Raw genomic sequence first — 15,281 nt, 5'->3', positions numbered from 1 at the left:
AACTTAGAGACCTAGCACATCCTAAACCTAGAGACCTAGCATATTCTAAACCTAGAGACCTAGCATTTCCTAAACCTAGACTTAACATATCCTAAACCTAGAGACCTAGCATATCCTAAACTTAGAGACCTAGCATATCCTAAACCTAGAGACCTAGCATATCCTAAACCTAGAGACTTAACATATCCTAAACCTAGAGACCTAGCATATCCTAAACTTAGAGACCTAGCATATCCTAAACCTAGAGACCTAGCATTTCCTAAACCTATAGACCTAGCATTTCCTAAACCTAGAGACCTAGCATATCCTAAACCTAGAGACCTAACATATCCTAAACCTAGAGACTTAACGTATCCTAAACCTAGAGACCTAGCATATCCTAAACTTAGAGACCTAGCATATCCTAAACCTAGAGACCTAGCATATCCTAAACCTAGAGACTTAACATATCCTAAACCTAGAGACCTAGCATTTCCTAAACCTAGAGACCTAGCATTTCCTAAACCTATAGACCTAGCATTTCCTAAACCTAGAGACCTAGCATTTCCTAAACCTAGAGACTTAACATATCCTAAACCTAGAGACCTAGCATATCCTAAACTTAAAGACTTAGCATATCCTAAACCTATAGACCTAGCATTTCCTAAACCTAGAGACCTAGCATATCCTAAACCTAGAGACCTAGCATATCCTAAACCTAGAGACTTAGCATATCCTAAACCTATAGACCTAGCATTTCCTAAACCTAGAGACCTAGCATATCCTAAACCTAGAGACCTAGCATACCCTAAACTTAGAGACTTAGCATATCCTAAACCTATAGACCTAGCATTTCCTAAACCTATAGACCTAACATATCCTAAACCTAGAGACCTAGCATTTCCTAAACCTAGAGACCTAGCATTTCCTAAACCTATAGACCTAGCATTTCCTAAACCTAGAGACCTAGCATATCCTAAACCTAGAGACCTAGCATATCCTAAACTTAGAGACTTAGCATATCCTAAACCTATAGACCTAGCATTTCCTAAACCTAGAGACCTAGCATATCCTAAACCTAGAGACCTAGCATATCCTAAACCTAGAGACTTAACATATCCTAAACCTAGAGACCTAGCATATACTAAACCTAGAGACCTAACATATCCTAAACCTAGAGACCTAGCATTTACTTAACCTAGAGACTTAGCATTTCCTAAACCTAGAGACCTAACATATCCTAAACCTATAGACCTAGTATTTCCTAAACCTATAGACCTAACATATCCTAAACCTAGAGACCTAGCATTTCCTAAACCTAGAGACTTAGCATATCCTAAACCTAGAGACCTAACATTTCCTAAACCTAGAGACTTAGCATATCCTAAACCTAGAGACCTAGCATTTCCTAAACCTAGAGACCTAGCATTTCCTAAACCTAGAGACCTAGCATATCCTAAACCTAGAGACCTAGCATATCCTAAACCTAGAGACTTAACATATCCTAAACCTAGAGACCTAGCATATCCTAAACCTAGAGACCTAGCATATCCTAAACCTAGAGACCTAGCATATCCTAAACCTAGAGACTTAACATATCCTAAACCTAGAGACCTAGCATATACTAAACCTAGAGACCTAACATACCCTAAACCTAGAGACCTAGCATTTACTTAACCTAGAGACTTAGCATTTCCTAAACCTAGAGACCTAGCATATCCTAAACCTAGAGACCTAACATATCCTAAACCTAGAGACCTAGCATTTACTTAACCTAGAGACTTAGCATTTCCTAAACCTAGAGACCTAGCATATCCTATACCTATAGACCTAGCATTTCCTAAACCTAGAGACTTAGCATATCCTAAACCTAGAGACCTAGCATTTCCTAAACCTAGAGACTTAGCATATCCTAAACCTAGAGACCTAGCATTTCCTAAACCTAGAGACCTAGCATATCCTAAACCTAGAGACCTAGCATATCCTAAACCTAAAGACTTGGCATTTCTTAAACCTAGAGACCTAGCATATCCTAAACCTAGAGACCTAGAATTTAATACAATCAGTAAACTAACACATGAGTCAATGTGCACATTTGAAAAATGTTTAACAAAGTCATTTCAAAATTTCCTATCACAAGGGCTTAAGCCAACTTGGGCTTTGAAGTAAATTGCTTTTTTGCAACCGTGATGTTTTACTGGTTGTTTATGTATTTGGAAAGGAGACCGACATGTTTATATCAGGTAGATGTTATTTATTATTTGTTTAACACTACATGGACAAAATACGTGCCTCCACTATTTTCAGGCGCATATATGCACTTCATGTGGTGGATGTCTTGTTTCTGTATGGTGAGGACTTCCGACCATACAGCTATGGTGCAAGGCTTGCCGCTGCTCAGACCTTTGTAACAGCCATCACCAAGCCCAGCAAAACCAGACTCACACCGGTGCGCGTCAAACCTCTCTTCAAAATTGAGGATTTGCCCTCTCTTCTCACCAATAAGCTAGATTATAGGTAAGTTAGTTTTATCTTCTCTTGATGTTGATCAAAACCCACTATACAGGTTTTTAACACGATCTCAGTATTTTTATTAGATGTGAGAGAATACAACTCCTGTAGCTGTAGTATTTTTTAATGTAGGATTATCAAAGGCTTTGCTTCTGAGCCGAAGCTCTGCTATACCGGTGATTTTCACAACCACTCTTCCTGCTGCCATGTCTTTGCTGGACTCTATTTCATGCCCTCTATCTGCAAGCCATGGACCATGAGCTACAGTCGGAGTGCCAGACGCAAGTACTTTTACAACACGGAAACTAAAAAATCATTGTTCGACTGCAATGAGGGATTCGCTACTGCCCAATATTCTCTTGCAAACAGGAAGTTGCTCGTTGACAAAAAGGTAGCCACTCGAGTTGGACTCGGAGACTTGACTGTCGATTTAGATGACTGGATTAAATCGATATGCCCTAAAACTTAGCAAGCAGCACGGCTGCTTATTTGCAAACTTTTAATATTGGTAAGTTTTTTATCATTCAAATTAAACTGTAAGAGACAGTTACTTGTCATGTATATATAGAGTATTATTTGGGCTACAATTCTTTAACTGTTAAACTCTGGCTTAGGAAGCCAAAGATATTCTTGTTACAATATAAATGTACAATCAGCACAATACATGGTGCCTATTGATACTGAACCTATTTAGACAGCGTACAGTAACTGATCTGTATGAATCTTTGTGAAGAACAGGGGTTGGTAACTATTTTATATAAGACTAGCTGTGCTAGCCGGCATTGCCCGGGTATTAAAAATCAGCTTATAAACAATGAGAGGTAATGGGAGTTGCCTGCCACTTCCTATTAGCATGGTACATTGCCAATGGATAATTTTAGTAAGCTTACTAATAAGAGCTACAGCTTCTCATGACGTTACACCATGACTTTGCGCCGTGACCGAAAGCGTAGCGCATTTGCTCCCATATAGCGACATATATCGCCTAGCGACTATATGAAGCTCATGTGGCTAAATCGGTAGGGCGTTGGACTGACGAATGAGAGGTTCCGTGATAAAATCTTCTGCAATACGGATTCTTTATTCCAAGATTATGATAGCTATAGCTGGACATATACAACGACGACAAACATTCAGAAATATATATAGATTAGTGTCCTATGATCTCTGCTTATGTATGGGAACCTAATCAAGTCAAGGTCGAGACTAGTGGCTTTATGCATCTAAGTATTTTTCTTTTGAAACACTGTTGAAAGACTGTCCAGCTGGATTAACCTTGTTTTACACATGACCATCGCCGGCACGCTTCATAAAATTGCTTTGCTCAGAGTCAACATAAATCTATGAAACCGTGCATTGTTAAGGTAATGGTTAGTTTTATGGTTTTACACGAGCACTATCCTGAGATAGCTGTGCGTTAGACACATCTAATATTGCCAATCACAGTCAAACCTCTAATTGAACGCCACCTCTCTTTGACCGCCACTACGAGAGAAGGGTTAAAAATACAGCGCCACCCTCTATTTGAACGCCATCTCCATTTGACCACCATTCGGAAAATTTTTCATCTTTAAGAACCCATATTATCAAGTGATCAGTAGAAGTGTCCACAAAATTGTACTAATAATGAATTGCTTACATCAATAACAATCAATTTTCTCATTGTCCAACTCCAAAGCTGTTCGCTTTTTTTTCATTTAAATTTTGAAAGCAAATTTATAGCATATTATTTGATGATATCATATCATTGCAGTGATCTGATCTTATAATTGATCAACGCTCGTTACTTCTCTTTTATTGCACATAAAAAGCTAGTTTCAGCTGCAAACTGTAGCCAACATATCAATGAGTGCGATGAGCTTTGATGCAACATTGTTAAATATAGATATAAAATGAAAATATATCTTCAAATTAAGAATGAAATAAAAATTGAAAGCTCCAACAAATTGCAAAGCAGGACACAGGTTATAATATCACGGCAGGTTAATTGCAAGCAATAGCAATCAACTGGTAGCGATGTTTCTGTTTTTCAATGCATATTTATTAAGAGATTTTTGACAAGTTGGAGGTAAGTTAGTAGATTTATCAGATCCAGAAGGTTGAATATAGGCGACATTCGCTTCACCAGCAATACGGCTAAATTTATTTTCCCAAAATTCTGACAAGCCATTTGAAAAATACAACGCCAGCCTCTATGTGAACGCCACTATAGAGGAAGGGTTGAAGAATAGAGCACCATGGCGCTCGAACTGAACTAATTGATGCAGTGATGGTTTGTCGTGTCTACTATACAGATTGTATGATAACACGGATGTGTTACACAGCCAACAGCCTTGAAAAAGTGTATTATTAAACAGCCTGAGGCATTACAATTGTACAAGAGATTGCGCAGTGTTGATAAGATGTCATGATAACGCTGCCAAGACTGACCTAATGGATATTCTATTTGAAGTGTAGTCCATATTCTGGTCTTTTTTACAAAACTTGCTACTTGTTGAAAATATAAAAATAATCTAAACCAGGCAGCGCTAATAGTAATACTGGTGATTCTTATACATGAAAGAGGTTTGTGGTTTGATATCATGTGATACCGCAGGTACGCTGCCAGAACATGAACTGTCAGCACATTTAATGACATTAAACACTTCGGTATCATCCACTAGCTGCATGCTAACAGCAACAGCCTCGCCAGAGGTCACACCGGGCTCCACGACATCTTTCATGATGTCATCAATGACACCGGTCAGCAAGGGCCTCTCTAAATCTATATAGCTCAACTTCTCTCCTCCATCACTAGTCATCCATCCTGATCGGAGCTACAAGTACGATTGACAGCACTAGTACACACACTAAGATGAGCTAAGAAAGGTATCAACACCAGCAGAAACCTGGGGGGGTCAGAACATTCAAGAGAAGGGCTGTGTGGTGAGTAACAGTTCATTACAAAACACATTAGTAAACTAATCAGTCTAGTCAGTAAACTGACAGTCCGGTGAGCAGGGAGATATCATCATTTGTAATAACTAGGTGTACAGTTATTCCATGACCCAGCTAGGAGGGCCAGTGGTGCTGTTAGTAGTGCGTCTGGCTTCAAAGCCATGTATTTGAGTTCAATTCCCGTACAGTGCATTTTTTTCCTAACGCTCTGCTCTTAGCGTAGCTTCGCCCGCATAGCAGGACAGGCCTCTTATCATAGTAAAGATTGCGTAGCTCTTTGCCAGAGTAATTTTGATTTGATCACTAAATCAAAGCCACCCATTATCATTAAGTTAACCACGATAGCGCTTGCGTGAAACTATGAAACATCCACAACTTGCTGTTTCCTGCTGCTGGTTCTGCAGCAAAACTATCATTTTTGAACTCGAGCAATGTTCCAGCACGATTCTCCCATGAAAACAGACCTGCTAGTGGAGCTGCTTTATTCGTAATATGAATTGGATTATTAACCTCAAGCTTCTGAATGGTGGCCCCGAGGAATGGACTGCGAGAGAGAATGGTAGGAGGAATAGAGGCGAGTTCACCAGTTGAGGCAATGGTTTTGTTGTAGTTCCTCGTGAAGTCTACCAGCCTATCCACAAACATCTGGCCAGAAATAAGAACAGTAGAAGCGGGCCGGTAATCGATATTCTTGAATGATTCCTCCTCCCTGAACAGAGCAATAGTCGTTAGATAACCAATAACACGGCTAGACATAAATTAGCCAATAACACAGCCAAACATAAATTAGATAACCAATAATACGGCTAGACATTAATTAGATGGCCAATAACTAATCATCTGATATACATTGATCTTAAAATAAGCTCACGGCTCTATTATTTCTGTAATTGCTATGACAATCCTAATGAAACTCGCTATACCCAAATATCTCCATTATTTTAGTTAACCTTAGATAATAAAACTCAGTTGCTGGTAGAGCCATTGCAGGAAAAGCTGGCATCTGGCATAACTGCATCAATTCAACTTTAGAGCACCTGCTGAAGCCACTTACATCTGAACTTTACTAGGCCGCAAGGAAGGAAAGTGGGACTTTTCTAGCCCGATATCTTCCAACCATTCAAGAGGGTCATTTACTTCCCCCTCTGTGAGGCTAGTATTTGGATCATCCTCAGCTATTGACAGCTCATGTCCAGTCTTAGAACTGGCAGAGTGGACAAATGCAGGAGTGGCCTCACTTTCAGTAATTGGAGTGTTTCTGGATAAACAAAATCATCAAATAGCAAGAATCTTGGTTGACACAGAAATGGCCTTGGCTAGAAATCTCTAATCTGAAGCTATGCTTCCGATACACTTAATCATGGTCGCACAGATTAATGTAGGTTACGTGAAATACTACAAAACTGGTCAAAATTTGAAACGTTGTAAAGGGAAATCTGTAAAGTTGTCTGTCCATGTCATATGCTTACTCCCGTCCAAGTTTCTAAGAGCACAGGTGAGAGGGGATTAGGTTTCTCTGACTGATGTTATTCTTAGACTGAGCTTCAACAAACATTCTTTGTAAATTAAATTGGATTTGGGTTCAATCTAATTCACTACACCTCAAAAGTGATAAGACAGACTTGTTCTTTTGTTTCTGTTAGTGTTGATTATCGTATACTGCCTCGCCAAAGATTGTGGTTTTGCAGACATTTTAATGAGCACCTTTCAATCTAAAAGACTAAATATTCCTATACCTTCTTAATCTAAGTAAAATACTAACTCATTAGACATCAGTCTAACGTGATTGTCTTTCAGCTACATGGTTCGGCTTTTAAAAAGCGTGACACAAAAATTTTACAACTTCATACAATAACAACTTTAACATATTTGAATTCATGTCAGTCATAATAGATTAGCCTCTTTCGGTCTGACCTTGATACCACGACGCTTTCAAATGCTGCCATGCTTACAATACTTAGTCTGTTTTCACACTTTCAGAGAAATTTCGCGTGTGCATTTTTTGTAAGACCTAAATTAATATGATGAAGACGGAACAAAAATTCGAGCAGTATTAGAACTAAAATTCGAGTAACCCCACTAAGTTTCCTATTGTGACTACAACAGTATATTATTATTCCTGATCGTAATAACAGGATTTAATAGACTTCAATTCCTTAGCAGGTTCTACCTGAGGTATGAGTAATTATTATATTAGCAGTGGAATTTGCTTTCATAACAAATATTATGAAATTTTAAATAAATTTCTAAAAACTCTTTGAAAGAAAATAATGCAGTAACAAAGTATTTTTTGCAAACCGAAAGGAAACCTTTACTTTAGATAACTTTTAGATAACCCGTTTACTAGCCATAGAAACAATAATTTAGATTTGTCATCAACTGCCAAACGATTATCAACCATTCCATAAAGAAACAACCTCCTTGCTAAATTGTACAGATTCACACCTCCTTGAACACTCAACATACACAATACATGTACTCAGGATCTGATGGCCTGATCAGAGATGGTGATTAATCAGGAGGAAATGTGGGGTGTCTCCAAAAACAAGATGGTCATTTTACCTACCGCTAAAATAATGTCTCTCATAGGGCAACAGCTTTGAGAAGATGAGAGAACTGACAGAGTGACAAACGAATCGAAGAGATCGTTGCTAACCTGAGTCTTTTACTAGTTGCATTGGGTACACGAAGATCTGACCCTCAACGGTTGCCTGAGTCTGAGGTCATCAGCCACATTACCTCAGATAACGTTAATCATTATTTGTAATTGCGAGAGAAACGCAGGACTAGCATATAATGTAAGTAAAGACAACCAGCCAGACTTGATAATGGTAATGCAGCATCCTTGATAGTGTATCTGTTGAGGCTAACTTCTAAGCAAACGTATTCAGCAATTGAGGTGCACAGGCTATCAGAGGCCTTACGAAAATCTTGTAAAATGAAGTGAAACTAACCTTAGCTTTTTTTCTTTAGTAAGGACTTTTCTTCTCTCATCTTCCAGCGGGAGAGTAAAATCAATCCCTGTAGTAATGATATATATGCACGAGTGACAGCACACAATAATGGCATTGGTGAGCTGTCTCAACCAAGGGAGACAATTCAATATTTTGAGTTGGTAGTAATATCAAACTGAAAAATTCCATATGGATATAAATGCTATACAATCAAGCCTCAATTGATGGCCTTGACACGTGAATTCGCAAACATGTGAAAGGCTGAGCCAGCACGTGAGTATGCAGCCAGAGTAATTTCCAAAATACAACATTTACCAAAACGATTTTATAATTGGTGATATGAGTTTTATGGCTGTTCAATCTTTCAAATCACCAGAATAAAATATATTCATGTGTTGAACTTAAACATTCCATAAAGTGCAATCGCAGCGTTGTTTGGACAGTAGAGACATGTAACGTACATGTACGTAGTACATCTCCAACACTCTTTAACGTCGTAACATACATTTTTAATGCTGACCTCTTTCCTGAAGCTTCTGTCGGAATCCTCTAGTAGTTGGGTAGACAACTGCTCTGATAGTCTTGCACTCTGTGCATCTGAAGGGAGCAACCATAGAATATTTACGGTATAAAGTCAGACAAGGGAACCATAGAATAATCACTGTATAAAGTCAGACAAGGCAACCATAGAATATTCACAACATAAAGAAAGGTAACCATAGAATATTCACTGCATAAAGTCATACAAGGCAACCATAGAATATTCACTGTATAAAGTCAGACAAGGCAACCGTAGAATATTCACTGTATAAAGTCAGACAAGGCAACCATATTCACAATATAAAGAAAGGTAACCATAGAATGTTCACCGTATAAAGTGATACAAAGCAACCATAGAATATTCACTGTATAAAGTCAGACAAGGCAACCATATTCACAATATAAAGAAAGGTAACCATAGAATGTTCACCGTATAAAGTGATACAAGGCAACCATAGAATATTCACTGTATAAAGTCAGACAAGGCAACCATAGAATATTCACAACATAAAGAAAGGTAACCATAGAATATTCACAACATAAAGAAAGGTAACCATAGAATATTCACAACATAAAGAAAGGTAACCATAGAATATTCACAGTATAATGTCACCTGTGGAAAAGAAGGGTGAAGCCTTCACAAAGGGCGTAGAAATAATGACAAGACAGGTGACCAGAAACAAGACTCGCATAAACTGAAGTGTATGTTTCTTTCCACTGTATGTCTAGAGCTGAAGAGGCCTTCAAAGGCAGGGCTCTGTAACATTGCAACAAACAATGGCCTTCACAGGCAGGGCTCAGTAACATTGCAACAAACAATGGCCTTCACAGGCTGGGCTCTGTAACATTGCAACAAACAATGGCCTTCACAGGCAGGGCTCTGTAACATTGCAACAAACAATGGCCTTGACAGGCAGGGCTCTGTAACATTGCAACAAACAATGGCCTTGACAGGCAGGGCTCTGTAACATCGCAACAAACGATAGCCTTCACAGGCTGGACTCTGTAACATTGCAACAAACAGTGGCCTTCACAGGCAGGGCTGTGTAACATTGCAAGAAATTTGAATCTTTCAACACTACGATGCAGGTGGCAGTGTACATGTTGTAGATTAACCAGGAGATGGTGTACCAGTTAGTTCACACAGAAGTTTACAGTATTGTAGTGCCACACCCTGGTATATGGCAGCTTAGGCGTGAGTTGAGGGAAAAGATTATGCAGATCGAAATGGTAACAAGGAAACCTTTTAAATAAGCTCAGGGCGTGTTACACGTTTCAAGTTTTTATTTTGGTTAAATTTATGAAGAATATTTCAGCACTGACTCTGGCAAAAACTTTCAGATCATAGAAATAACTGGTTTTGTATAGAGAACACTGCTTAGTAGTCCTTGCTATAGACATAATGGAGATGATGCCAATCCTTGCTATAAACCTAATGGAGATGATGCCAATCCTTGCTATAGACATAATGGAGGTCATGCCAAAACCCTTGTTACAGACCTCTTGTGCATAGGCTTTGTTAGTCCTTAGCAAAATTACAACTGAAGTCTATTAGTACAGATCTTCAGAGTGGCGGTACAAACCCTTCTTCATAGACAGTTACAAGGATCGCACTGAATTGTTGCAAAGACCTGCCTTGAATCAGTCAAGATAAAATCGAATGAATGAAGACAATTTAGGTATGCAATGCATTTGCAGAACGTAAGCACAGGCAGGGACACAAACATTTAACTTTGGAGTTAAACTTTGGAGTTGTATTCCTAACAAACTATAGCCATTAGCGGATCAGACTATTTTACCAAAATGACCCAATAGGCCTGTTCATGAATGAGATTACAACTCCTTTCCCTATAGTTTGCTGAGAAGGATAATAAATCATTTCATTGAAGCGTCTGAGATCAACTACTCAGTTGGCAAGAGCACAATTATTAGCAGGTCCTAAGATGGCTCCTTGCAACAAACAACAAATGTAATAAATGGACTCAATATTAATGAGGTGTCACCAGGTCTAAGATTTATGCCAACATATAAAACTGAAATGAGATATGAGTCCAGGCACAGTGGTGATGGTTTGCTATGAAAGCATCAATATACAACTACAAAAGTTCAAAGTAATAATATAACACCTGAACAAGCTGAACAACCGTTCAGGTTGTTCAGCTGAACAGTTGTATTAGTAATAATATAACACCTGAACAACCTGAACAACCGTTCAGGTTGTTCAGGTGGCAAAAGCACTTGGGAACTCACTGCGATGCCTTTTTGTTACTAGTTCTTGGGAAGAGACGGAGCCATGGCATATTTGGATAGACATAACAGTGGAGGTGTCTGTGTAGAGCCACATGAGGATTCTGCAAGCATAAGATGCGGTCCATTTTGAGAAACTCATACTCAGACAAAATGCCTGTTTTAAAAATAACCACCCATTACATCATATGTATGAAATGCTGCCTTATGACAGTCAACAGGTGCCTCTATCTGCTATAAACCCCTTATGACAGTCAACAGGTGCCTCTATCTGCTATAAACCCCTTATGACAGTCATCAGGTGCCTCTATCTGCTATAAACCCATAATGACAGTCACCAGGTGCCTCTATCTGCTATAAACCCCTTATGACAGTAACCAGGTGCCTCTATCTGCTATAAACCCCTTATGACAGTCATCAGGTGCCTCTATCTGCTATAAACCCAAAATGACATGTATATATACCTTGATCCAACTAAGAATATCGAGAAAGGCAAATTATGGAATTCAAAAAATTTAAAATTCATCAATGGATTTCACATGCCAAAAAGAGGTTACTGACCATTCAACAGCTCAGCATTCACATTTCACATCCCATGATGAGTTCTTACTAGCTATTCTACTGAGCTCTGACCTTCCATGTTGTGACAAATGGTCTTTGAAGTATTTGAATACTGCTCTCTGTATTCAAATACTGCAAAGACAATATACATATTTATGTATATTTATCAAACACGGTTTAGAATACTGAACAACGAAGCAGCTTGTTGCCCAGCAACCCGATGATGTCACGCTGCTATGTTGCCCAGCAACCCGATGATGTCAGACTGTTATATTAAAATGTTGCAAAAACAAGAGAGTCATCTTGGCAATCTACAATCAGTCTGAGGAATTAGAGATGTATCAAGACAACTCTACTCTCACCAACCTGGCATGGTCTGCCCGTCATGAAGTCGTCCAAGGCTTGACTGTGGACATCACCTGATGCTGCTACGAGAGAGCAAAAGTCAAATCGTGATGTCAGCCTCAACTTGGTACAAAGGGAGTAATCTCGGATCACTTTGTCAACCACTGTCTGAAAAGATGTCTGCAATATTATTAAGTGTTTCCATTCAGTGATGAGTTGAGTTCATGTTGAGACAGTTGAATGAAGGAGCAAATATTGCTTTAAGAATCCACTGTTTTTTGCTTAATATGTTCGACAATGATAAATATTTCAGATACGTATAGCATTACCGCAATTACACTATACTAGAAATGCCTCTGTCATGCAGCCCACGACCAAATGGATAATGGAAAAAAGAAAGGGTACTGCTGGTTGAGAAATGCAATATTAGCAGTCAAATGGCACTGCAGTGCAATAGGATAACTGCAATGGTAGCTGCAATGGTAACTGTAATGTACTGGGTGTTATTATGTACAACAAACAGCAGTAATGAAAGGAAAAGATTATACAGTCAAACTTTGATAACTCAAACTTCCCGGGACCGAGTGAAAGCGTTCAAGTTATCAGAGCACTGTCATAAGTCAATGTGTTTATTAGTAGTTACATGTACATATACAAACTATAATATAAATCAAAAGCATGAATGGCTTGTTTCAAATTAAAGGCTTTTAATGTAAAGTTTAAAATTTTTTTTATTAAAAAATATAGAGAGTTTTCTATCACTTGAGATTTGTTTGTTGTTTTATGTGATGTGACTGCCAGGACATTTTCAGATTAAAATTGGCAAAATTTGATCGCTGTTGAAATGCTCAGAAGAAAAGACATCTTTTTCTTCATCTTTTGAGCATTTTAACCAAGATCAATTTTGCCGATTCTTCTTGAAGTTAATGCGAAGGTTACCTCACTTTTTCTTCCCTTCGAAGGGCCATCACTCAGCGGATGTTTGTTAAAAATCAAAATTCACCAAAAGAAAATTCATTGACAAAGATATTTTGCCGATGATGGTAATAACAAAGCCTACGAACTACTAAAAGTTGAGGTTTACCTCTATGGCTTGGAATAAAGTGATATTCTAAAGCGATAAAAACCGTCTCGGTAGCTGTTGGGCAAAAAACTGTTCGAGTTAATGATGTTGAGGTAGAGTTATCTGAAGCAATTTATCATTGCGTGGGAACGGACCAAACAAAACCGTTTGAGTTAACCTTGTGTTCGGGCTATCCGAAGGCGAGTTATCCATGTTTGACTGTATGTTTATATCTCTCCCCTGCAATAGGAGAAATGCAATATTAAAAGTAAAATGGCAAGCTGCTGTGTAATATACACAGTTTGAAAGTTGGTTGTGTTGAATGTAGAATGGTTTTGACAGCGATCTGTAACAGAAAGCAAACATTAGCATTCCCGTGTGTCTGGAAGTTTTCTGCAAACTGGAGCAAAATAAAAAAATGTTCTTGTCATAAAGGGGCGTCGTAGTTCGGCCCTAGCTTGTACAAAAGATGTAAAGAAATTTGGCTAATGTTCTAGATAATTTAATGGAACCTTCGGTAAATGGACAAAAAAACATAGGCTGATAAACTGTGTACACATTTTCGTACCTGTAAATCGGTCTACGGTCTACGTCTCAAATGGTTTACGTTTATTACAGAAACCTTCGGCAATTGAACAATGCCATAGTCTGGTGAAATGTGCACGTTTTTCTCGTGAAATGCGCAGGGCTTTATGGTACTACCATCTGTCACACGGCTTTATGGGAGTTTTGTTGGTCGGTCTTAATTTTGATTAAAAAGGCTTGTCAGGTTTTAATGGCGATTTTAGGCCAAATTAACCTTTCTAGTTATGTATAATCCGATCAGATGGGTAAGTTTTAGAATATTGTCGACACTTTTCAAAAACTTGGTAACATATTTAAATAGATTTATATGTGTTTTGTATTATTATTATTATACTTAAACGACTCTACACAAGAGTGGTTAAATTTTTTGATGGAATTTCGGTACAAGGGTTTAGGTTATGGTGTTGATGAATACTTTTCGGGAGTTGTGTGCACATATGAATTTATCATAAAGCTCCCAAACACTCGCTTCGCTCGTGTTTGGTCGTGGGATTAAACTATATAATAAAAATATCATACAATAATAAACTATATAATATATGTTATACTATAATAAATTAGGTAAAACTAAATTAATAAAGTAATGTCTACTGTTACAGAAGGGTGAATGTAAGTGCAGGCAGTGCAGAGGTTCACGGTGAAGTGTGTGAGAAAAATGAGTGACATAGAATAAGATTCAATTAACATACATGTAATTTATAAAATTGCATTATTTTAAGGTACAGTTTTAAGTTGTACCAGCTTTCTGCTTGAACATACAAAACTGTCTCCAGTTCTACAAGAAAAACGATGCCAAGTGAGGAAATTGATTGACACAAACTATGAGAGGATTTCAGAGGAAGCAGTACCAGGCTTTGAAGATGTCGGAAGTATCGCCCATGATTACAGAGGCCAATGTAAGGGGCACCCTATGAAAATGTAGAAGAGGAGCATCTTTAGCTAAGGGAGATATTCACATGACTCACTGCTGAAGACTGTGGTCTAGCTGGAGACTCGCTGTTTGCAGCTGCAGCATGCTCAGGTATAGATTTGTAATCTAAACTCGCCAGCTGTCGCCTTTTCAACCTTCAAAATGTCAGCATTCTACAATATACTTAGAAAGACTGTCAAACAATAAAGTGCCTGAACGAACAGTGAGAGTAGAGGTAGTGAGACTAGAGGTAGTGAGAATAGAGGTAGTGAAAGTAGAGGTAGTGAGAGTAGAGGTAGTGAGAGTAGAGGTAGTGAGAATAGAGGTAGTGAAAGTAGAGGTAGTGAGAGTAGAGGTAGTGAGAGTAGAGGTAGAGAGAGTAGAGGTAGTGAGAGTAGAGGTAGTGAGAGTAGAGGTAGTGAGAGTAGAGGTAGTGAGAGTAGAGGTAGTGAGAGTAGAGGTAGTGAGAGTAGAGGTAGAGAGAGTAGAGGTAGTGAGAGTAGAGGTAGTGAGAGTAGAGGTAGTGAGAGTAGAGGTAGTGAGAATAGAGGTAGTGAAAGTAGAGGTAGTGAGAGTAGAGGTAGTGAGAGTAGAGGTAGTGAGAATAGAGGTAGTGAAAGTAGAGGTAGTGAGAGTAGAGGTAGTGAGA

At 38.5% G+C, this 15,281-nt stretch overlaps 2 protein-coding genes across 2 annotated transcripts in view; one reads left to right on the top strand and one right to left on the bottom strand.

Moving 5' to 3' along the window:
* The window catches only part of LOC137404702 (cap-specific mRNA (nucleoside-2'-O-)-methyltransferase 1-like), a 53,702-nt gene extending 50,560 nt beyond the window's left edge, over positions 1–3,142 (top strand). The window contains exons 13-14 of the mRNA XM_068090934.1: positions 2,287–2,496; positions 2,623–3,142. Coding sequence (XP_067947035.1) covers positions 2,287–2,496; positions 2,623–2,959 — 547 coding nt within the window. The 3' untranslated portion in view covers positions 2,960–3,142. The remainder of the gene's footprint in view (positions 1–2,286; positions 2,497–2,622) is intronic.
* Positions 3,143–4,306: 1,164 nt separating this feature from the next.
* LOC137404330 (protein downstream neighbor of Son-like) overlaps positions 4,307–15,281 on the bottom strand; it is a 28,919-nt gene continuing 17,944 nt past the window's right edge. Inside the window, exons 5-13 of the mRNA XM_068090522.1 lie at positions 14,688–14,787; positions 12,096–12,242; positions 11,172–11,272; positions 9,535–9,678; positions 8,902–8,978; positions 8,382–8,448; positions 6,482–6,685; positions 5,938–6,136; positions 4,307–5,306 (exon numbers count right to left, since the gene is read on the bottom strand). Of these exons, the coding sequence (XP_067946623.1) occupies positions 5,019–5,306; positions 5,938–6,136; positions 6,482–6,685; positions 8,382–8,448; positions 8,902–8,978; positions 9,535–9,678; positions 11,172–11,272; positions 12,096–12,242; positions 14,688–14,787 (1,327 nt within the window). The 3' untranslated portion in view covers positions 4,307–5,018. The remainder of the gene's footprint in view (positions 5,307–5,937; positions 6,137–6,481; positions 6,686–8,381; positions 8,449–8,901; positions 8,979–9,534; positions 9,679–11,171; positions 11,273–12,095; positions 12,243–14,687; positions 14,788–15,281) is intronic.

Source organism: Watersipora subatra, chromosome 9 (assembly GCF_963576615.1).
Source record: "Watersipora subatra chromosome 9, tzWatSuba1.1, whole genome shotgun sequence".
NCBI classification, from domain to species: Eukaryota; Metazoa; Bryozoa; class Gymnolaemata; order Cheilostomatida; family Watersiporidae; genus Watersipora; species Watersipora subatra.
Note: the sequence above shows the minus strand (reverse complement) of the source record. Positions and strands in the feature narration are given on the sequence as shown.